General features: G+C 34.5%; 3 protein-coding genes across 6 annotated transcripts; 1 reads left to right on the forward strand and 2 right to left on the reverse strand.

Annotated features, from left to right (window-relative positions):
• Positions 1,493-4,033, forward strand: LOC18594020 (indole-3-acetic acid-amido synthetase GH3.17). Its single transcript, XM_018125271.1, has 4 exons — positions 1,493-1,856; positions 1,959-2,060; positions 2,171-3,021; positions 3,131-4,033. Exons 1-4 carry the CDS (start codon positions 1,567-1,569, stop codon positions 3,685-3,687), a joined length of 1,800 nt encoding a protein of 599 aa, XP_017980760.1. The 5' UTR covers positions 1,493-1,566; the 3' UTR covers positions 3,688-4,033.
• Positions 4,181-8,375, reverse strand: LOC18594021 (protein DETOXIFICATION 19). The gene is made up of 7 exons (XM_007021462.2): positions 7,743-8,375; positions 5,864-6,408; positions 5,429-5,515; positions 5,290-5,346; positions 4,967-5,205; positions 4,739-4,857; positions 4,181-4,616 (listed from the first exon to the last, which is right to left on the reverse strand). Exons 1-7 carry the CDS (start codon positions 8,013-8,015, stop codon positions 4,485-4,487), a joined length of 1,452 nt encoding a protein of 483 aa, XP_007021524.2. The 5' UTR covers positions 8,016-8,375; the 3' UTR covers positions 4,181-4,484.
• Positions 9,146-14,817, reverse strand: LOC18594022 (protein DETOXIFICATION 18). 4 transcript variants are annotated; one of them, XM_018125084.1, is made up of 7 exons: positions 14,278-14,811; positions 10,609-11,153; positions 10,410-10,496; positions 10,249-10,305; positions 9,906-10,144; positions 9,490-9,608; positions 9,146-9,384 (listed from the first exon to the last, which is right to left on the reverse strand). In XM_018125084.1, exons 1-7 carry the CDS (start codon positions 14,551-14,553, stop codon positions 9,253-9,255), a joined length of 1,455 nt encoding a protein of 484 aa, XP_017980573.1. In that variant the 5' UTR covers positions 14,554-14,811; the 3' UTR covers positions 9,146-9,252. The 4 variants fall into 4 exon arrangements, 3 of the variants coding, with proteins under 3 accessions (XP_017980573.1, XP_017980575.1, XP_017980574.1); XM_018125086.1 differs by lacking the exon at positions 14,278-14,811 and adding an exon at positions 11,523-11,826; XM_018125085.1 differs by lacking the exon at positions 14,278-14,811 and adding an exon at positions 11,523-11,636 and having other exon boundaries at positions 10,609-11,149.

Here is a 16,424-nt window from a genome sequence, read left to right on the forward strand (position 1 = left end):
TTATGGCAATATTTATTCCAGCACCAACCATAGTGCAATCTTTGAAGTTCAACATATCATACATTACTTGACACCTCAATTCAAACTTTGACCATAGGCTACAAGCATTGAAACATGAAATGGCATATTGGCATAAACCAATATGGCTAAATGACATAGAAGACCTTGTATTATTCCAAATTCATAAAACCCTGGCAAAAGTGTTGAAAAAACAGAGGAACAGGATAATGCCTTGATGAAAAAGAGATATACACTCAGTGTGTAGGATTTGATTGCACCAATTGGATTTCCAAACACCATGAACGCATAGAGAGGTCCAAACAAAAAGTTGTAACCAAAAAATATAATAGCATCCAAAAGAGGCATGATACAAGCTAGAATACTAACACCATGAACAATTTCCTCAAGGGAGAACTCCTTGAGGAAATAAGCCCAATTGCTTTCCAAGATTCCAAATCTCTTCAGCCTCACATGGTACTGATATAGCATTGACATGAAAAACGAAAAATTAATAGCACATAACAATATCATTATATCACATTAGCACGTCACATTATTATTAATTATGACATGTAAACATGTCACATTAGTGCTGTTTGAGATAAAATTAAAAGTAATATTTTGACTTAAAATAATTAATCAACCATTAGATATAAGAGCTTATTTGACTTAAAATAAAATTTTAAAAGTATAAGCATTTGATTGAAAACAATAATAGAACTTATTTGACTTTTTAAAAATATTCTAAGTGCTTTTTAGGTATTATGCCTAGTAATAATTATAATTCAAAAATTGTTATAAAGTGCCTTTATTATTATTGTTATTATTATTTTGAATATATATTCTCACTTTATTATTATAATTATGTTGAATATCTATCGTATTGATCTTATTAATGATCAATGGGTAGCTATTATTGTGATGAAATTAGTTGGTAATTTCTTATGGCTATAGAAAATGGGATTTAATTAACTAGATGGGGATGATTGTAGACTCACGATGCTTAGGAATTAGGATAAGAAAATTTTGGCATGGGGGGCAAGCGGGTTATTATTATAATTAATACCAGAACAATTAATATCGATTAAATGGAAAAAGGCACGAGTTTGGTTTGCTACCATATAGCACCAAACCCTCCATCAATTAACTTTGCCTAATTCTTTATGTTCAATTAACAAGTACATATTCAAGTTCAGTTCACAATACTATTTGTTTATTGTTTTTAATTTTTTTAACTTTGACTTTTTACTTTTGATTCATTTTTATAAAAAAATTAAGAAAATTTGTTCCACTTGGACGTTCATATGTTGCTTACATGACCATATTTAGCTTTTTTATATGTAGAGGAAAGCTATGTAAACTATGCATAGATAGAGCCGCCATAGTTAGCTTAGGCAGATAGGGAGATATAATCTATGGTTGGCAATTTTGAAGTCATCGAAAACACAATCCAATTCACTAATGTTGGTCTTTAAAAAGGAGCCATCGGAGTACGTACGCTATTCAACCTGCATACTGGGATTTTTCTCTTCTAGTTTTCTCTCGGCTCATCAAAGACTCTTTCTCATGGCTGGTCATATGGAAACAATGGAGTATGAAGATGGCTTGAAAATTTTGGAGGAACTGACCACCAACGCTCATCAAATACAAGAAAGAGTGTTAGAGGATATATTAAAACGAAATGCAGGAACAGAATATCTAAGGGGCTTCCTAAATGGCCAAGCTGACAAGCAACTCTTCAAAAGAAATGTTCCCATTGTGACTTATGAAGATCTCAAGCCTTACATCGATCGTATTGCCAATGGGGAGCCTTCAGATATCCTTTTAGCTGATCCCATCACCCAGTTCTTCCTGAGGTATAAAAGTTGCTCTGAGGTTTGATTTTCTCTTCTTTTTTTTCTTTTTTTCCCTTTAGAATTCCATATTTCTTTGAAGCAAACTCTTTATTTTTGATGCAGCACTGGTACTTCAGGAGGGCAACCAAAGTTGATACCTTCAACTGCAGAAAGTTTTGAGCAAAGGATGTTAGAACCTACCCTGGAGGACCTTGTGATGAAAAAGTAAGTTGTGTTATAAGTGTTGTTAAGGTGAAGTTCTTCAAAGTCGTCCCAACAACTACACTAGTTAAACTTAACATTTTCTTTTTTGTTTAATGATAATGATACTACAGACATTTTGATGGCTTAGACAAAGGGAAAACGATGTGCCTTTTCTTTGTCAAACCAGAGATTGAAACTCCATCTGGACTAATGGCAAAATTTTTTACAACAAGCTACTTTCAGAGCAATAGCTTCAAAAATGGTAGTGCTAAAATTTGCACAAGTCCTATTGACACGATCCTGTGCTTGGACAACAAGCAAAGCATGTATTGCCAATTACTTATAGGTTTATTACAGCGTGATGACGTTGTAAGGATTGAGTCGATCTTCGCATCTGTTTTTGCAAGGAGCATCAAGTTTTTGATAGACTACTGGAAGGACCTGTGCTCTAACATACGAACAGGTTGCCTTAGCGATTGGATTACTGACCCTGGTTGCAAAAATGCCGTGTCATTAATCCTCACTGGGCCTAATCCCGAATTGGCTGATTCAATAGAACATATATGTGATCATAAATCATGGGAAGGGATAATTAAGAAACTTTGGCCTAATGCAAAGCATATTAGTTCCATCATTACAGGTAGTATGAGCCAATATATTTCATTGCTTGAGTCTTATTGTGGTGGGATTCCTTTAGTTTCACCATTGTACGCTTCTTCTGAAGCTACTTTTGGGATCAATTTAAAACCCTTAAGCAAGCCCTTTGATGTCTCGTACACCTTTCTCTCGAATATGGCCTACTTCGAATTTCTTCCAGTGAATAAAGCCAGTAGAGAAAAGGCACAAGAACTTCAATTTAACAATACCGTTTCTGAAAAAGCTTCCATTGAGATGACAAAGGAGAATGGAAATGTTGAACCTGTTGATCTCACGAATGTGAAGATAGGTCAATGCTATGAAGTTGTTGTCACAACTATGGCAGGTATGATTTCCCTCTTTAGATTTTAATCATATTTTTACAAACAATATGAAGGAAAGTTTTAATCAGATTTTTTGGTTAAGATCACTTTGTGTATTAATTGTCTTTCCAGGCCTATATCGATACAAAGTTGGAGATATTCTCAAGGCAACTGGTTTCTACAATAATACACCTCAATTCCAATTTGTGGAACGCCAAAATGTTGTTTTGAGTATTGATTTGGACAAAACAAGTGAAGCAGACCTTTTGAAGGCGATCACAAATGCAAAACTATTCCTAGATCCACTTGGCTTTGTTTTGACCCTTTGCAGTAGCTACACCGACACTTCTTCGACACCAGGTCGATATGTATTATTTTGGGAACTTAGGATGAAGGAAAGTAATGATTTCCCAAAACTTGATCCCAGGATAATGGAACAATGCTGCTCTATAGTGGAAAAATCTTTCGATTTCACATATAAATCCCTTAGGAAGAGCAATATAATTGCTCCTTTACAGATACGGATGGTAAAACATGGAACCTTTGATGCACTCATGGATTTCTATGTATCCAAGGGAGCTTCCATTAACCAATACAAGACACCTTCTTGTATTGAATCTGAGGAAGCCATCAAGATATTGAATGCCGGCGTAATAGGAAAGTTTTTCAGCCCAAAAACTAGTTTTTAAGGTGCAACCTTTCCTATGTTGGTCTGCAATTTATTTGAAGAATCAGCTGTTGTGGAGGTAATTCTGCAAGGTGAAAATGGTTGTTGTCTTTAATCTTCATGATCTTAGTAGTTTACAAGAAATAAATAAGGAAATGGCAGGTGCATCTGCCATATTTATTTGAGAGCTAGCTATAGCTTCTCTTAGTTCCTTGCAGTAGCATTATTGACTAGTTATCTGCTTTAGCTTCCTTTGTTCATCAAGTCCAGCATTTGAATGTACCAGAGCTTCACTGTTAACAAATGGATGTCATTGTTCCTACTCTTTTTATTGTCTATTTGTGCAATGCCAAATGAATTCTTGTTGAGTCGTCTTAATCCTCACTGAACATATAACTAAGAATTTAATTATGTACACATATAAAGATAGGTTTATGGTATAGTAAAACATTTAAATGATTTAAATGTGGTTAACATCAAATTTCTTGGCATAACAGATAGATTTTTCAAGCAGCTAGGACGAATAAAAATATTATTCTGAGGGCGAAGTTCTAATTTTCCAATCTCAATCTTTTGTTGAATATTTGATATCATAAATTTTGAAACTGAAAATTTTGGGGACATTTTCGATTCCCCAATCAAACTTGATTGTAATTAAGCTTCATTAACCATCAAGACAACAATGAATGAAGCTTCTTCAAATAATTACAGCTTCTCAGACTCAAAGATTGCCTCTGCAAAAAATTTACGATCACCACTTGCCTTGTTGCCTATCCAAGTAACCTCTTGCTCTTGTTTCACCTTTCCAGGGAGATTTGTTTAAACAGAATCTAGAGTACCCTGTTCTCTTTCTGCTGAAAGATCAATCCTAGTCCATCTGGTGCGAAATGTAATTAACAGGAGGGTGGCAGCTTGGCTAGAGAGGCCACATATTAAGCCTATCCATAAACCCTGCACAAGATAACCAAGGAAAGGAATAAATCAAGAGAAGAAAGCAAAAAAGAATAAACAGAATTTCCTGATGTATCTTTCGTTTTTATAATTTTTTTTTCCTAGGATGATGTTTTCCTCACCTTAGCATAGAGCTTAAACTTAAATCCAAGAAGGACTGCAATCGGCATGCCAATGCCATAGAAAGTTACTAAGTTGGCAACTACAACCAAGTGCTGCCAACCACAACCTCTTGCCACCCCTGCAACATCAAAGCCACTGGTATCATGAATTTAGAACTTCTAAAGGACACAATTTGATAGTCAATGTACAAAAAGATTGCTAGAATTGAAACTTGGAAGGTTTCCAACCTGATAGAACACCTTGAAACGAATCTACTGATATTGAGATTACAAGCAATGGGGTCAATGAGGCAAAGTCTTTTATTATTAAAGAACTGTCACTGAAGAAACCCGCCCAAATATTATGACCAAAGACTAAAGCAAGGACGAGTACAAGAGCAAGAAGGACAACCAGCTTGAGAGATGCAGCCATAGCCTTTTTAGCTCGGCCAGGATTTTCTGCTCCCAACTCATTTGACACCCTTGTGCTGTCAAAACAGGTTTCATTTTTCTCAATTCCAATAGCTTTAGAGATTAATGAAAAATATTAGCAAAATTTTATACAAACTAACCTTGCTGCAGCACTAAGGCCATAAGTAAAATTGAACGCAATGGCTTCTGTATTCACGCTGGTCACAGCAGGAGAAAGACTCCACCATTAAAACTAAAATAATGTGAAAAAACCAAACAAAAAGAAAAATGGAATCCTACCACATTGCTATCACTGAAGTAGTTATAGCAGCATCTGGCATCAATCCTGCTATCAAGACGAGGATTTCGAAAGCCCAATACTCCAGACTGGCCAAACATAAAACAGAAAAAAAAGGTTAATAACATAAGGCTGTCTGGGTGTCCTGATTCCAATTCCAAGCTCCTTTATCTCCTTTAATAGTGGTCTGCTATAAATATTAATTACAAGGCAATGCTGACTGCTGATTGGGTAGTTGGTTTTCCTTAGCTTGTTTGCTCTGTCTTGGTATAGGACTAACACCAAGAATCCAAAAGATTTCAAAGTAGGATTCAAATTAGACTTTGTTAAATGCAAAAGAATTTAGTGTCTTTAGCAAAATGGGAAATGTTTCCATTACAAGAGCCGTATGTTTGTTATAGAGAAGAAAGAAAATTATCAAAATTTGGAAAACTCACCACACCATTGCTGCAGATGGTAGGGATAATCTCAAGTTTGTAACGATATGGCGAAATGATTCGGATGAAAAACCTCCCCATGTGTGCTCAAATTTCTTTGAACAAACTACATAGGTTGCCAAAAAGATAAATGATATCCATAAAGAGATCGAAGAAGCCAATGAAGCTCCTTTGAAACCAAGACTTGTCCAGTGAACCAAAGTGTACACAATGCCAAAATGAAGGGCCAATGGGAGCCCTGAGAACAGGACTAGGGGCATAAGAATGCTTTGTGTTTGAAGAAATCTCAAAACATTCTGTATAAAACCGAATGCAAACACAGCTGGAATGAGGTACTTAATGTACAGATCAGCTTTTTTTGCAATTTGAGGCTCTTGATGAAGCAAGATTAGTATTGGCTCTGTATAGAACCATATAATGGATATTATAATTGAGAAAAGGCAAGAAATTATGCAAGAAGCTTGTAGGTAAATCCCCAGCACTCTGTACGTTTTGGCACCGAATCCTTGACCACAAAGAGTCTCCAATGCTCCACTTAGTCCTATCTAAAAGCAGGAACAAAAATGAAAAGGACTGTTTAAACAGAAAATTAAGCCTTCCTAAATGCAAATCCAAATGACAGATTCTTGAAATTTATTTATTTTTTTGCCCGGGAATTAAACAGAATTGGGGTACTATACTAATTAATTAGAAACAAAGCCAATGACCATTAGGCTTCAATCCAGTACAAGTTTTTCAAGTTTAATACACAAAATAATATGCTTTCCACGTTAGTCAGATACAGGGAGATCTCAGAATTATTATTTCTACAAATATTTTGAGGTCAAATAAGTACTTTCTAGTCAGAACCAACCATACCACAGCAAGCTTATTCTATATATCCATACAGGAGCAAACAAAATTGTATAACTGAACCCTCAACTTATAAATACAAGCCATTCCCTATATGACCCAAATTTGTCCCTGTCTACGTCAGTAAGAAACGAAATCCATATCACCTGCAAGTCTATAATTATTTACACAAATTGCACCTAACTTTTCCTCACCAGCCTCTTTCACCTACCTCTCCTATCTCATCTCTCCTTCTTATCGTTGCTTTTTACCTTGGAAAAAGAAACCCATATGTTATAATGCCACACCTTCTCTTTTCTTTTCTGGGTATTTCTTTGCATCTTATCATTTCATTTTTTTTCTTCTTTTCCATTTTTAGGCCTCTAATTTGCAATGTAAGTAAGTCACCAACTTCATTCTGATTCAATAAATGATTGACCACTCTAGGTTACAGTAAAGGCGTGAGTGTCAGGATATTGCAACTTACCGACCGCATTAATTTTCCCAACAAATAGACAGTGATCTATGGAGTTTTGGAACTAGCAACTAAGAGATTATTTTGACACACAGTACAGTGGGGCACTGTTTAATAGTCTGAAAACTATAGTCCGAACTAGAAACCAATTATCGAAGTCAACACGGTAATAAATTTGAACTCGTATGTCATTTTCGGACAGCATCAAGGACTCCATAACTTTTTTGTTTGCCAATGATATCTAATCAAAGCAAGACACCCTTTATATACTACATAGATATGTATGACTCTGTTTTCTTTGTGCCAAATCTTTTTCATTTTTTATGGTTTTTGAACTTTCAATTATATCCAACCAATTTGAGGAATTCAAAACATTTTATCAGAAATATGGAATATGAAAGGAGAAGGGATACATACATATATATATATATATATATTTCTCCACCATATAGGGAAAGAGAAAATGAAAATATCACAGCTTTCACTATTTCATTGCTATCCCTTGTAATAAAAATGAGCAATCTAAAAGTCAAACTCAAGTTCATACTGTGTAAGGATGAGAGACAGAGTTACCATGAAGGCGAAGCCGCTGACAGTGGCCCAAGAATTGGCAAGTGTAGCACCAGCAAGCTCAAGCTCCCCAAGGTGACCAGCAAACATAACAGAGACCAAGGTAATGGCATAATAGAAGGCATTAGTAAGGACCATCGGCAGAGAAAACAAGACTTGTTTCTTCAACTCTTCTACATCTAAAACTTTTCCCCAAAAGCTTTTTTCTTTACTTTCCTCTTGTCTATGGGAAGCTTCTGGCAAGAGTGCAGTGTCCAGGCTTGAGCTTGATGCCATGTTAACTCTACCTCCTTCTTCTTGGGGAACTGTTGTTTGTTTTTCCTCTTCTTTAAGACCCTTTACAGCAGAACTAGTGGCTGGCAATTTGGGATACTCAATAGATTAGAAGAAGTTGGAATGGCAGGTAGGATTCTATTGACCCAGTCAATAGTTCCAACCATAATCTCAAAAAATGTGTTTTGAAACACAAAAAATAGAAGTGGAAAGTTTGTTATTTGGTTTTGCAAGCAACTTTGAGAAAAATTATGTGACGGAGAGGCTGATTGATTCCGTGCAAGAAGGTTATGGGCTTTGCCTCTCTCTCCCTGAGTGCTGCATTTATAGTTGAGCTTTAAATGAAGCTTACTTTACAAGAAACTTTTATCATTTGAAGCTGAATTAATGAAATTAAATGACGCAAAAGGTAAAATCGTGGAGGTATTATTTATTCGAGATAAACCTTGAATAAAATAATTTTATATATTCAAGACAAAAAAAGTAGTCAAGTAGTTGGAAGTTGGTCTGTTAAGCCTATAGGGATGTTTGTGGCTGTTATGTATCCTGTGAGGAACCTGTGGTTGCAGTCTTGCAGATATTTATACCATTGATGCTTACAGGATAATTGTGCTGCACACGGGGACACTGTCCTTCTAGGCGCTTGTAGGTTTTAGGTACTGGTTGGCAAGCCTCTTTTCGCTGGGTTGCTGGTTGTGTAATAAAAATCAGCAGACTGAGAAAAAATAGCAATTTCACGTTTTGCAGACAACTACTTACCATGGATATTGAAATGATGTACAATCTTTACTCAGAGGTCCAATCCTTTCCACCAAAGGACAAAAAAGAGTACTAAGCCTATTCTAACGATCAATTTGTTCACCTCTTTTCCAGAGGTCCTGTCTTTATGATACGTTATGTAGTTTTCATTCCTTGATTTGATGCTTCAATCGTACGAGATTTGTTAGATTATCAGTATGTCACCAAAATATTTTCCTACCTGTTTCTGATTTATCATCCGTTCAAATCAAATTGCCTTTGAATTAATGCATGAAAATTTTGGTCGAATGAGTATTCATGTTGCATTTTATGCATAGTTAATTTATATTAATTCAAAATTTATCATACTAAGATGTATCACGGTAGAAATTTGATAATAATTTAGAATATAATCTACTTATTTTGTATCAAGGAAGATTTGGGAGAAGAAAGTAAAAGGATTGCTGCTTGTTTTATTTTTCCTCTGCTTAAAAAACATAAGTTAAGCCGAAATTGGGATTTCCTTATTCCTGTCTGCTGGAAGATCAATCTTAGTCCATTTTCTGTGCAATGTAATCAACGTAAGGGTGCCTGCTTGACAGGATAGACCACATATTAAACCTATCCATAATCCCTGAACAAATCAATAAAAGGGATAATTAGTGAGATAGAACACAGACAAAAAAAAAACAAACAGAACTTGCAGATATTATATTGACTAGGATCCTACTATCCTCACCTTAACATATAGCTTAAACTTAAAACCAAGAACACCTGCAATTGGCATTCCAATGAGGTAGAAAGTCCCCAAGTTAGCCCAGACAGCCAAATGTTGCCAACCACATCCTCTGGCAACCCCTGCAACATCAAATTCACTAATCTGTAAGTATTGTACTCCTATATATTCACCAAATTGTTATCACAATTTCAAGTGGTAAATGGGGCAGGTTTTAGAATCTTTCAGGTTCGAGGTAATTTTAGACTATTTTAAATTTTATGTAAAATGTAATCATTTTATCTTAATTTTTGAGATCAAGTATTTGACTTTTTAATTAATTCGATTAAGTTTTAACTTTTTCGGACGGATTTCAAGTTTGGGTTGATTTTGCCACCTCGGACGCAACCAAAAAAAATATATATCCTGATGGTTTGAACCTGACAAGATGCCTTGTATCGCATCAATTGCTATTGAGACTGCAAGCAGGGGTGTCATTTCTGCAAATTTCTTGATTATGGAACGGCTATCACTGAAGAAACCAGCCCAAACATCATGACCAAAGGCTAAAGTCAAGACAACTGCAAGAGCAAGAAGGACAGAGAGCTTGAGAGTCACCTCCATGGCATGCTTAGCCCTGTTTGGATTGCCGGCTCCCAATTCATTTGATACTCTTGTGCTGTCAAAAAAAAAAAGGTTGTTTTTTGCCTTATCTCAATATTTTATAACAGTGTTAGAAGAAAAGGAAATTAAGAGATTAATACACCATACAAGAAAACTAACCTCGCTGCAGCACTAAGGCCATATGTGATCATGTAGGCAATGTTCTCTGTATTCACGCTGTAGATTTTAAGGGAAAAAACAATCCACCATGATCAAGCTTAGTAACATGTTCAGGAAAATTTACGATGAAAGAAGAAAGAAAACAAAAGAGAGTAGGCTACCATATTGCAATCAGTGAAGTAGTTATTTCTGAATTTGGCATCAATCCAGCTAAGAACACAAGAATCTCAAAAGCCCAGAACTCCAAGCTAGCAGGACATTTTGAACATGAGAAAAGAAGATAAGCCTTGCTGTTCAAGTTATAGGAATTCATTGAACATATGGAACAGATAATTAAAGAACAAAATTTGGAAAACTCACCAAACCATTGCTGCAGAAGGAAGGGCTAATTTCAAGTTTCTGAGGATGTAGTGAAATGATTCAGAAGACAATCCTTTCCATGTGTTTTCAAATTTCTTGGCGAAAACGACATACATTGCTAGCAAAAGAAAAGATATCCATATTGAAATTGAAGCTGCCAAGGGAGCTCCTTTGAAACCAAGGCTTGTCCGATTTACCAAGGAGTACACAATCCCAAAATGAATGCCCAATGGAATGAAAGAGAACAAGACCAGGGGTATAACAATGCTTTGTGTCTGAAGAAACCTCAAAATGTTTTGTACAAAGCCATAAGCAAATAAACCTGGAATGAGATACTTCATGTAAAGGGCAGCAGTTCTGGAAATTTCAGGATCTTGATGAAGCAAGACAAGTATCGGTTCGGTGTAGAACCATAAGATTGATATGATAACAGAGAAAAGGAAAGAAATGATGCAGGATGCTTGGAGATAAATCCCCAACATTCTGTACATTTTTGCACCAAATCCTTGACCACAAAGGGTCTCTAGTGCTCCACTTAGTCCTGTCTAAAACAAGAACAGAGAAGAAAGATTACAAATTCAGATGGCAAAATCTTGCCAGAAAGAAAATAAGAATCAATCCAGGAAAGATGAATTAGTGAAACAGAATAAGGTACTAAAGACAAAAACAAGGAACATTTAAGAATCAAAGCAAATTTGTTTAAGTTACACACAAAACTGGAGCTCCTGACACAAATTAGATAAATGAAGATTTCAACAACCGTTTACAAGTAAAAGACAAGCATCAACAATGTTTTGGAGAATACAAAATCACCTGACTAGAAGTTATTATAAATGCCTTAGATGTTTCTTAGATTAATTAGTAACATAAAAGTGAGAAAGCAATCAATGAAGAAAAAGAGATACGAGAGTTACCATGAAAGCAAAACCAGTGACAGTGGCCCATGAATTGGCAAGGGTTGAACCAGCAAGCTCAAGCTCACCAAGGTGGCCAGCAAACATGACAGACACCATAGTAATGGAGAAGTAGAAAAGATTAGATAAGACCATTGGTACTGCAAAAAATACTTGTTTCTTAGCTTCTCCAAAATCCAAAACTCTTTTCCACCACCTTCCCTTGGTTCTTCCTTCTCTACAACCATCACCAACCTCTACATTCAAATTACTTCCCATTATTCTGGTTTGCAAATCCTTATACTCTTTCCTTCTGGTTATGGATGGTTGTTAATAACATATATATATATATATATATCTACAGACACACACATCAAACATTATATTGTTATTGGGTCCCTTTAGAATAAAATATTTCATTATATTACATTGAAATTGTATTATATATATTTTATACTGCACCATAATCTAATCATGTTAAGAGAATCTTAGCCTTGCATAATTAAGTTTATCTTCACTAGCTTTTTTTAAAAAGAAAAGAAAAATTGACAACTCGTTCAAATCTTTGGCATCTTGCTTCTTCAAACCTCCCCAAAAGAATTGGAATATTTACTTGTTATAAGCAACTAGAACTAAGTTTGGCATTGTAGTTGGATTAAAGCGTATGATTTGAAGAACTATGATTAATAGAATTTGTGGATCGAGAAGTTAGGATGAAAGGCAACTATGTTCTAATCTCTTCAAAACTCAAGCTTTTTTTACATTAAAAAAAGTCTTGAATCAATATAATTTTACCATCAAGGAACAAGATATAAAATTTTGCACATGTTATCACTTATGCAAAGTGAAGAATCATGCTATTAGCATGCTGCCAAATGAAAAAAGCAATCCATGCATCTTGAACTCAACAATTTAATTAGTTAGCTAATCATTCAATTTCTAACCAATAAAGTTATATATGATTTCCGGTAAAATGATTGGGAGACCTGCACCCAATTTAAGGGTATTGTTCACTTTCAACCAAAGAGATTTCAGTTTAGTTTACAAAAAGCTTCTTGTAAATATAAATTTAAATCTTAACATATATCACATAATGAATTCTCACGAATTCTTAATATAAGATTTCGGACGTCACATAATATTCGAAGCAACCAAAAGACCAAACATTTTTAACTTCAGCATACATGAATGAGGGTGTAATAACTTCAAATTTGCAAACTCATGAAGGTTTTCTCTTATAAAGAAGTGTAAGAAGAAAGGATCGAATCTATTGCTTCTCAAAAAAATAGCAACCACTTCTAGTAAAAAGCTTATCTTCACAACCTAACCATAATACTAAAGCAGTCAATAACTTCAAATTAAGCGTCAGCTTTCTCTTAGCAATTATCAAGTTCTTGGGGTTTTCTTTTTTAAAATTTATTATTGATTGAGGTAATATATGGTGGCTTAAAATTGCATTATCTCTAGCTGGCTCTTGGACCAATTTGCCGCGTCTCAATTTGACTATTATATGGACGTGACTTCAATTATTATAAAATTGAGAAATCAAAGAGAATGGATCTGGAAAGCCGCCTTTGTGGCAAGGTAATCACTGATTATTTTTTCACTAAACAAATTAGGTACAAATAGCTTACTCCAACCCCATATTAAAATATGCACGTTCTCTTCGCATAGTCCATGCTACTAAATTGAGTTAAGTTGCCCTGAATGATTTGTCCAGGGAACCAAAATGACTAACCCAAATGCACATTGCTTTATTAAAATGAAGTTCAATGGGCCAATTGGGTCCAAACTCAATCAAATACTCAGCAACCTAAAAGACTAATATGGGCAACCAGTTTCTGACACAAGTGTTTTGAATGTATTTGTGGAGTGCAGGACTTTGTCTCTTGACTTGAACAAAAGCATGCTTATGTGTAGTTGCTTCATTCATTTGAACCGTGACTTGTTTTGGAAAACATTGCACTTGGAAACACACTCAAAGCAGAATACCAAATTGAAGACTTCATCAAAATTTGATGCATACTGCTGAAATTAAACAGTCAAATTGTGAGGGCTTCAAATCCAAATTCAATGAACCTTATTGCTAGCTTCCTACATAGATATCATATGACTAGGCAAAAAGCCCGTGTATGCATGCATGCATGGCTTTCCACTTCCCTTTTTGATTTTACAAAAATTGTTTGGATTTTATGAACCTTTCCTTAAAAAATAATAATGATTAAAAAATTGGACCACATGATCCCATACTTTGTTGCATATGGTTTTGTATGAATTCTTTTAACAAGCAAGGACCCTTTATGTGGTCTCTTAATATTTCAATGATACATAGGTAAAGACTCTCAAAAAGATCATATTTAAAAATATTTATTGTCAACTAGTTAATCATTTCTTCACATGGTGAAAATGATTTCAATAGAAAGAGAATGAGATTCTAACCTTGAATGGATAAAGCACAGAACACTATTAATAATCAGGTTCTGCTAATAAATAATTATATTCTCTATCTCTTTATCGCTTCTCTTAATAATTATAGCTGTTCATACTAATAACTAGACTGTCAAGTACTGTTTCATTACACTTTTTCTAGCTACCCTAGAAAGTACCCGTGATCCCAAGCCTAATTAACTGGGTAAGTACAAAGGTCTAAGTCAAAGCGAAACAAAACAAAAGGCAAGAAGACGAGAACGACACGTCTCCTTTAAAAGAACAAATTGAAACCAAATTGGATGTAGACAATTAATAATAGCCACAAAAATAGGAGGGAAAAAGTTACCATGAGAGCGAAGCCGGTGACGGTAGCCCACGAATTTGCAAGGGTGGCGCCGGCGAGCTCGAGGTCTCCAAGGTGACCAGCAAACATGACAGATACCAAAGTGATGGAGTAATAAAAAACACTAGTTATGATCATAGGAAGCGAAAAGTAAATTTGATTCTTGGCTTCTTCAAGGTCCAAAGCTTTTCTCCAACAACTTCCTTCATTAATTTCTTCTTCTCCATGGCTAGCCTCTGACAAGAGTGGAAGAGTGTCTAACCTTGTTTCTCTTGACATCGCTGTCTTCTTCTTATGGTATAGTTGTCTTTTTTTCTTTTCTCTAGGTAGATACCCTTCGATCCCTCCCGAAAATTAAGATAGAATTTGACCATAAAACAATGGTTGGCAAGAATAAAATCACCCTGGCGTCTTCTACCATGGATTTTTATAGATCCGCAGGAAGTTGAACTAGTGGAGAGGGATACACTTACACATCAAAAGAGGTGAAGTTTTTATTGCAGATGTCAAAAGAGAATGGAGTTAAAAAAACTTTATATGCTTGTGTCCATTTAACTATAAATGGCACAATCTTAGTATTATTATATCAGTTAACATAATGATAAATTAAATAAAACATTCAATTAACATATAAACATACAATGAAATTTTTCAAATTTATTTATCGTGTATGGAATAATCTATTAAACTAATGAGTAATTAAGTTATGCCAATTGCAAGCCTTCTTGGGTTTTACATTGAAGCTATATGCTAAGCTGAGGCTTAATCTTTCTCTAATGTTTATAATCTTTTCTTCTGCATTTACTATTAATGATTTGTTGTATATCTATATTTTTAATTAAAATGTGCATAATTTGCTGTAAATTTGTTGGCTGTGATTATCGTTTACAAGACAGGGTTTCAGGTGACGTCCTCTCTTGGATCATGGACCCCTCACTTGTACCGGAAAAGATGCATTTAAGTGTGGAGGTCTATACTCAACTTGTGAGTTATTGTTTATTTGGATTTAAAAGATTTCATAGTTTTGTGCACAAATAACGTCTTTCAAGTGTAAGTTCGAGTCTCTACATTATATATCATAACATATTCTTATAAATTTTCGTTGTAAAATCGGAAGTGTTTACATTTTAAATTCAAATGTAATAATGGAATTAACTGAAAGGAAAAAATTTATATGACACAGGAAAATTACATATAAATGTATGGATTAATTTAGAAAAAAAAACTCTGAAATATATTATGTTAATTAAGACAATACTATTAATATAGGAGTATATTATTAAATTATTATTATCTAAGTCACATATAAGAATTATAGGATAAAATAATAGTTTTAGTTTATTTGTAATCCTGCATGGGAAATAAGAAGACTCACTTCCTTATAAATAGTTATATAAAGCCCTAGTGGATAAGTGTTAGGCATTAAGTTAAGAATAAATAAATAATATTTTTTTAAATGAGCAGTACTTATTCCTCTATACTCTTTTCAAAAGAGCAAGAGTTTTTAGTATCTTGATTTGGCCATTTTTCACCTCAGTGGGTTTTTAACCTCGTTAGGTGCTAGGTGTCACAGTCATAGAAGGGAACCATGTGAATCCTATGTCGAAGAGAATATATGTTTAATATGCTATTAGCAAGTAGAGCCGGGAATATATAAAGTCGGGACATTATAAAGACACTTTCGTGTTGTGAAAGACACCAATCGTGGCAAGGTTGAAAACTCCATTAAAGTGAAAATAGCCAAAATCTCACTTTGGTTGGCTAGGTCAAAGATACTAAAAATCTCTTACTTTTTAACAAGAGTCTAGAGAAATAAGCACTCTTACGTAAGAAAATATTATTCATTAACTCCCAATTTCAATGTCTCACAACTAAATTAAGGGTCCTATTTATAGTGTTATAGGCCCATGTTCTAATAAAACTCTACTTCTAGTTATCTAATGCAATTAGAATAGTTAACAAGAGATTTAAATAAATATAACATGACTAGCCTAATCAAACAATAATCCTTAAAAATATTAAAATCCTAATAAAAATAAGAAAAGAATCTTAATCTAAATAGAATAAAGAAAATAAATCCTAAATCAACTAAATTAGAAAAAATAAATTAAATAAAATCCAATCCTAGACGCTCTTACGTCATTTTCCTC

This window comes from Theobroma cacao, chromosome 7, assembly GCF_000208745.1.
Source record: "Theobroma cacao cultivar B97-61/B2 chromosome 7, Criollo_cocoa_genome_V2, whole genome shotgun sequence".
Lineage (NCBI taxonomy): Eukaryota > Viridiplantae > Streptophyta > Magnoliopsida > Malvales > Malvaceae > Theobroma > Theobroma cacao.